Genomic DNA, 6,789 nt, shown 5'->3' with positions numbered 1-6,789 from the left:
CAACACCCCCATGCCCACTAAACCATGTCCCTAAGCGCCTCATCTACACGTCTTTTAAATACCTCCAGGGATGGTGACTCAACCACTTCCCTGGGCAGCCTGTTCCAATGTTTAACTACTCTTTCAGTAAAGAAATTTTTCCTTACGTCCAATCTAAACCTCCCCTGGCGCAACTTGAGGCCATTTCCTCTCGTCCTTTCACCAGTTACTTGGGAGAAGAGACCAACCCCCACCTCGCTACAACCTCCTTTCAGGGAGTTGTAGAGAGCAATGAGGTCTCCCCTCAGCCTCCTTTTCTCCAGGCTAAACAACCCCAGCTCCCTCAGCCGCTCCTCATCAGACTTGTTCTCCAGAGCCCTCACCAGCCTCGTTGCCCTTCACCGGCCGCTCGGCCCCTGCAGCGCACGGTGGGAGGCGGTTTGAAAGTCTGCGCCTTAGCGGTTACTTGGGTGCCGTTGCCGCTTGCGAGGGGAGGTCTGTTCCCTTGAAAGCAGCTTTATCTTCTCCTGTGAGCCGTACGGCTCCCTAAAATCTCGAGTAGCTCTAGCCCTCCTTTGCGTCACTGGCGTTCAGAGGGCACGCCTTGAGCTTAAAGGTCACGGGAGAAAAGTGTAAGAGAGGGACAGCAAACGTGCAAAGCAGGCCCTTCCCTTCGCGTTGTCTTACGCGGAAGGACGAATGCACGCGCTTTCGACGCTCACGGTAAGAAAACACGCCCAGCAAACGCCCTGAAGAGCCAGCGGAGTCACGTAACAAACAGAGAGCAGAGCTTAAAAACAATACACGCAACAGCCGGATCCAGGAACGCGTGAGGAAGCGGGCACAGCAGCCCACGCAACACTGCAAAAGCCGCGTCGCGCCGGGTGCGACGCCCTGTCCGACTCGATAGCGCGTGAAACGCGCGAGAGCAGCGTTCCTTAACCAGCCGCTCGCAGCGTACGTCTTGAATCCCGCGGGGCTTCTCATGCCGATGCTCCCCGAACAGCCTGTCCTTAGCAGGGCCCTGCTCCACCGCCACCAAACCGGAGCGTGCAGCCACCGGCTGCCCAGGAGCGCAAGTGACCTTCCCAGCTGGTGGTGGTGGGAGGGGGGGGGCGTGTGTCTCTGCACAGAGGCAGCCCCGGTACTGTTCTGCGGCCCCTGCTGCCGCAGGGCGAGCCGAGGATGTCGCCGAAAGAGGCCCCACGTCCTTCTCTTCTGCAGCCGTCGGGTACCGTCACCTCTTCGCCAGGCGGTGTGCTTCTGGAGCCCAGAAGCGGTCCCGCGCGGTGGTCGAGGCCCGGCCGTTCTAGGAGAGGCCCCCTCTGAAGCGTTGTTCTGGTATCGTCACACCTTCTCTCACACACGGACGCTATTAGTCGTTTCGCTGCGAGTACCTGCGTACTCGCCACACGCCCCGAGAACAATCCCGCAACGTGCAGGGGACGGTAGCCTGCAGCGGGCTGTCCGACACCCGCCTGCTCTTTGGGGGTTGTTCCGTCCATCGCTACTACTTACTTCAAAGGCTGACAGTTTAAGTGAACCCTCAAATAAATTTTCTTAAACAGTATTAAAGAATGGTTGGGGATTTTTCTTTTTTTCAGAGAGCTTTTTATTAAATATACTACATCAGTATCTTGTACTCCATAATCTTTTGATCACGCACAGACTGACTCGCTTAAAAATGCATTTTATAGAAAAACATCTGCAAAATTAAAGCTTAAAAAAAAAAAAAAACATATTACACACCTCTGGGCAATCTGCACGTTAGCAAAGAATACCTTTTATTATTTGACCTGAACATGTGCTTAAACAAGGAACATACTCATGAAACAGGACACACTCCTTGAACACGGCACACCTCAAACTACTCAGGCTAAAGGAAAACTAGTGCAATCGTGTTTAATTGCGTCTAACAACAGAACGATAAAAACTACTTTTTGTTCCTTTGTTTTTATATTTTTTCCAAACCTGTTCCATTTGTTCTCTTCCCGCCGCGACACAACATCCAGTGGTTATTCCTGTAGATCACTGTCCTTACATGGCACGAAGCAAACTTCATGTCGGCTGAGCCATATTTACAGCGAAGCATGCAAAGGAGGATACTGCAAGTATTCGCAATGCAAATCTATTAAATAGGTTACAACTGAACAACAAGGTGTCCCTTTCACACCGCAATTCTATGGCCTTTCTCTCTGGTGGAAGTTTCCAGTGTATGAATTATAAAACGGCATACAATTCAGAAACGGAAACGAAGAATTTTGCAAATCGTTTGTATTTTCAACTATTAAATCTTTCCGAGAGCTGTGTCTAGCGCCGAAACCAAAGCCAGCTATTGAGTAGCCAGAAAGCTACAGTAATTGAATACATGATCATTTCCCTTTTAGCACGCTCTTTGTTTTCTTCTTCCAGAAGTTGTAGACGGCGATTAAGTTTGATTATCTAAAAATAAATAAAAGCTTTTAATACTTCATTACAAGTTGCCAGACTTTCTAGAAGCTTCTGCGTAGCCATGTAAAATTAGTAGCTCGGGCAGATGGATTTTAAACACTTGATAATTGGACTTTCTATCTTCAGTCGCTAGCGATCAGATCTTGCTGTCCCCAGTAAGTAGGAACAGAAATGGAGTCGGACTCTCCAGATTCCCAGACCACTGCAGGACACGCGAGGGCCGTCCGGCAGGGGTACAGAGAGGATCCCCCATCCTGTCTGTGACGGATACCCCTGCGGCCACGCAGAAAACCTCTTCCCCCATTTTACCACTACAGCTTTTTCTTAAGATTATCAACTACTATGCTTTACATACCTGTCGTCTTAAGGAAGCGGCATCTACCACTGTCATGTCATCTGGTGTTCCCTCAAGCGTAGTATCCAAGTTGGAAAGACCATATCTATCAAATAAGGGAGATAGCTTAGCCGTCTCATCCACGCACAGGCGAGCAAGTACCGTACTTTATCAACATTCTAGTAGATGTATTTTTTTGGGGGTGACGGAGAGAAGAATTGTAAAACTCTTTTTTTCCCCAGCTTTTACAGAGTTGTCTGTGTCAATCGGATCCTAACTGAATAAAGCACAAACACCTGTGAGGTGGGTACGTGCTTGACTGAATCTGGGTTTATTGCTCTCCCCACTTAAATGTTTTTGCAGATTCTCCACGCAGACAGACTTCTTGCTGTCACTTGGTCTCTCAGAAGACTGTTTCCAGTTATTTAACTGATTAACGAAACCTGAACGTTGCCGGAGCTAAAATGCCCAAGTTGCAAGAGACCTGGCAACAGATTAGAAATAACCAAACGAAGACTTGGAAAGACTTGGGTGTCTTATGCTCGGTACCTACGTAAATATCCCAGGTGGACACCTACCGAGATTAATGATCGCACTCACATTAATCTCAGTATTTTAGGCAGAGAACCTTGCAAACAGGGAGTCTGGCGCGGAGTCACTGCTTGCTGAACTTTGCGTGCATTAGAAAGTTTGTGCCCAGAGCACCTCTCGGTTTTCTTAGCGTAGCGATTCAGAGAAAGCATTGTTCTAACTCCAGAGCAAGTTAATTAAATACGGCACGTTTATTATCAGTTGGGAAAAGTCTACATGAAGTATGTGTTCTGATCACCCAAATGCTACCTCGTAACCAGATTCTCTCCCAACAGCTAACAGGTAAAAGTCGTTCCTGATGCTGCACCTACCACTGAGTTTCTCACTGCTTATCTTAAAACCTCCCGTTTCCCACATTGGTTCCCCTTGACTTGCTTTCTCCCTGGGCCCTACGGACAACTGCTGCAAACAGCTCAGGAAACGGAACACAATCACGTCAAGGCTACCAAATTCACAGCAAAATACACCTAGAAGAAGGGTTAGCATTTAATGACAGCTAATGGCCAGCTCTGACTACCGTGAATACGAGTAGAATTCCTGAAGCTTGCAGAACGCGCTGAAGCGCGGATACGACTCGCCCTGCCTGTTCTTCCATCGCTTTCAGCGAACGCCTACAGAACGCCCTCGGCTCAGGCAAGATTTCCCCCCCCCAACACCCCCACCGACAACTTGACAAAAGCTTCCCTGTGCCATTGGTCATTAATATATTGCTTCTAAATAAAAATTGCTGTTTCTAGATGAGAGTTGCATTAGTCTGGACTTAGGTAACGATGAGATCATTGAGCAACACCGTGTGAAAGACAGGAAGTTAATCACGTTTTGAGCTGTGGGGTTTGGGGTGGAAGGGTATACGGGGAGAGGGAAACCTCCAGGTGAGATCAGGACAAAAACAGCGTTTAGTAAGGGAATAGTCAAATAAGCAATTCTCTGTCAACAGACTCATAGCTGTTTTAAAAACACAGTACGGGACCAAAAAAAAAAAAAAAGTTTTGGCAACTCCTTTTGTTAGAAAAAGATTTTCTCATTAAGGCTATTATTAATTTTTTTTATTCTAAGGAGACTTCAAAAATTCACTTAATTATAATTTATGCTATTTACTACTTGTAGTTACAATCATAGAATCATAGTTCTTTCAGTTTGGGCAATATTAAAAAGACTGAAACTGTTGGGGGTTTTTTATTTCCTCAGTGCCGTGAAGCCCACATTGCTAACTCAGCAAAGTTATTTTAAAATCGACCTCAGTTAATTATAAAAGAATTTGAACATTTCTACTCAAAAAGAAGTCTGAAGCTTTGCACACACAAAAAAATTAATCAAGTTTTCCTTACTACTGCAGGTCCTCTGAAAGCCAAAGAGATTTCTGAGGAGGGTCTTTCTGGAGGCTTTTTTTTATTTGCAGTGGATGGTAAAAAAAAGAGAAAATCCCACCAGACCCACAGCATAGCTGTTCCTCACCATCTCTTGGGAAAAGCAGAGAGGCTCATCATTTCAGTGAGATGGGCACACCTCCCTCCCAGGTCACATAAATTTAATATAAAGTCACAGTATCTCACTGCTGCTCTACCAACTTCCAAACCATTCCAGGTATTAAATCAAGAGGGTTGCCAGCAAGAAATCCCTTGAGATAATCTCTTGGGCCGCTACAACACCTGAATTCCTGAGTTAGAGGAGAATCACCTGCTTGAATCCAGTGTCTACCTAAGCACAAACGTGATCTCCATTTCGATGAAAACACAGCAGCGTAGTGGCAAATGGGAACAGCAGATGTGGAAGGGACTATTTTTTTTCCCTTCATCCCCACCAGGAGATTACATGTCAATCTTATATCCGGTTCTGCTGAAATGATGTCCATCCGCCAAGATAACGGCGGTGAAAAGGCATCCAGCTACAACTAACAATCACAGGCACGTTACTGAGAACACCTGGAAAACATAAGGTGGCCAAATTTTCTAGCAATAAAAATACGAAACTCACTAGTAAAGAGAAAATGCTTGAAGCGTACCGCTAGTGTAATTTAAGAGCCTTCCCTCGCACGTTACCTGGAGTCAGAATTCTGCAGCACGTTGTAGCTATTAGACAAGTGAGGTCTTTGCAGGTGACTTGGATGGGTAAGGAATGAGGGCCTGAAACACCTCAAGAGTTGAGAGGGAGGGTAGAAACGAGCATTGTGTTTTAAAATAAGGACACTAGAAATAGGGAAACAGAAGTCTGAATTTTAGAATCTAAATTAGTGGATCACGACTAACAAAAAAATAACTCTTTACCTGGCGTTGTCATGATGAGGGTTAGAGGAAGTGGTAGCAGCTGACCCACCACGTAACACTGGCCTACAGCAGGTTTTTGTAGATAGAAAGGACAAGACAGAAACAGGAAACGACAAACAGAGATAAGAGGTAAACCACACAGAACAAAGGAACATCAAAATACTTCCACTTATATTGTATGGTTTCAATACAATATAGCATCTATTTATTTTGTTGCAAATTGCACTTTCATATTTCTCTTACTCAAATTTAATCAACACTGAATGTTTATGCAGCTAAGACGTGTAGGCAAATTTTTGATGATGTAGCTTCATTTATGGAAGACAAACTGTTGGAATAGAGATTTGGGCGGAGGTTATCAGCCTTACAAAATAACCACGGGAAACTTCAGGTTTAAAAAAAAAAAAAGAAGATTCCCCCCGACAACCAAAACCCCACCCAACAACAATGGAAAAAAACCCCGAACATATCTACACATACTTATAAAAGCCTTTTTAATCATCCCTCCTCCTCTAGGGAAAGGGGAGATTTGTCTTTTCTTTATTCATCTATGCTAGATGTAATTCAGAAAACCTGGGCTAGTAGCCTAAGATACACAGTCCGAAGAGAGGTAGGTCTCTTCAGGAAGAAGCGACTAAAAGCTTCAAGTAGGTTGTATGAACATCCTTATAAGTGTTGCTCTTTCAATTCCTTTTCCTTTTCTTTCTAGGCAGAGAGGAAGAAAAGGTAGAGCTTTTTAAGTTGCTGCAACTATATAATACACATTAACTTTGCAATAAGAAGTCACTGTGTCCCAATTTACAGAAGACGTGAATACCAGCAGTACCTTCTGACAAAGCCGGTACTACGTGTTTTCAGTCCCTCTGGTGATGAGGCATTAGTGTTCCACATCTATGATGTGTAACAAACTGTTCAGGAGCCTGAAATCTTTTTTTTCAATTTCTTCCATTTTCCCAATGCCAACCGGAGGTACGTGTACCGTGCATTTAACCCATGTATACTCCGGGCTCTAAAATTAAAGAGAATCTAGGTATGAAGATCTTCTGTATCGGGTTTGCGTGGCAAGGTTTTGCTAGCAGGGGGGCTACAGGGGTGGTTTCTGTGAGAAGCTGCCAGAAGCTTCCCCCATGTCTGATAGAGCCAATGCCAGCCAGCTCCAAGATGGACCCG

General features: G+C 45.4%; 2 protein-coding genes and 1 long non-coding RNA gene across 7 annotated transcripts in view; 1 reads left to right on the top strand and 2 right to left on the bottom strand.

Annotated features, from left to right (window-relative positions):
• MRPL44 (mitochondrial ribosomal protein L44) overlaps positions 1 to 26 on the bottom strand; it is a 4,554-nt gene extending 4,528 nt beyond the window's left edge. The window contains exon 1 of the mRNA XM_009325117.1: positions 19 to 26. Coding sequence (XP_009323392.1) covers positions 19 to 26 — 8 coding nt within the window. The remainder of the gene's footprint in view (positions 1 to 18) is intronic.
• An 841-nt stretch (positions 27 to 867) lies between these two features.
• LOC103917865 lies at positions 868 to 1,547 on the top strand. Its single transcript, XR_663651.1, has 2 exons — positions 868 to 936; positions 1,204 to 1,547. It is a non-coding gene; the product is annotated as an uncharacterized LOC103917865 (long non-coding RNA).
• Positions 1,548 to 1,582: 35 nt separating this feature from the next.
• The window catches only part of MFF (mitochondrial fission factor), a 21,194-nt gene continuing 15,987 nt past the window's right edge, over positions 1,583 to 6,789 (bottom strand). For 3 of the 5 annotated variants that reach the window (XM_009325062.1, XM_009325064.1, XM_009325065.1), the window contains 3 exons: positions 5,620 to 5,682; positions 2,786 to 2,870; positions 1,583 to 2,421 (listed from right to left, as the gene is read on the bottom strand). In XM_009325062.1, coding sequence (XP_009323337.1) covers positions 2,290 to 2,421; positions 2,786 to 2,870; positions 5,620 to 5,682 — 280 coding nt within the window. In that variant the 3' untranslated portion in view covers positions 1,583 to 2,289. The remainder of the gene's footprint in view (positions 2,422 to 2,785; positions 2,871 to 5,619; positions 5,683 to 6,789) is intronic. The other 2 variants (XM_009325063.1, XM_009325067.1) reach the window with 1 other exon arrangement.

This window comes from Pygoscelis adeliae, unplaced genomic scaffold, assembly GCF_000699105.1.
Source record: "Pygoscelis adeliae isolate BGI_AS28 unplaced genomic scaffold, ASM69910v1 Scaffold155, whole genome shotgun sequence".
Taxonomy (NCBI): Eukaryota; Metazoa; Chordata; class Aves; order Sphenisciformes; family Spheniscidae; genus Pygoscelis; species Pygoscelis adeliae.
Note: the sequence above shows the minus strand (reverse complement) of the source record. Positions and strands in the feature narration are given on the sequence as shown.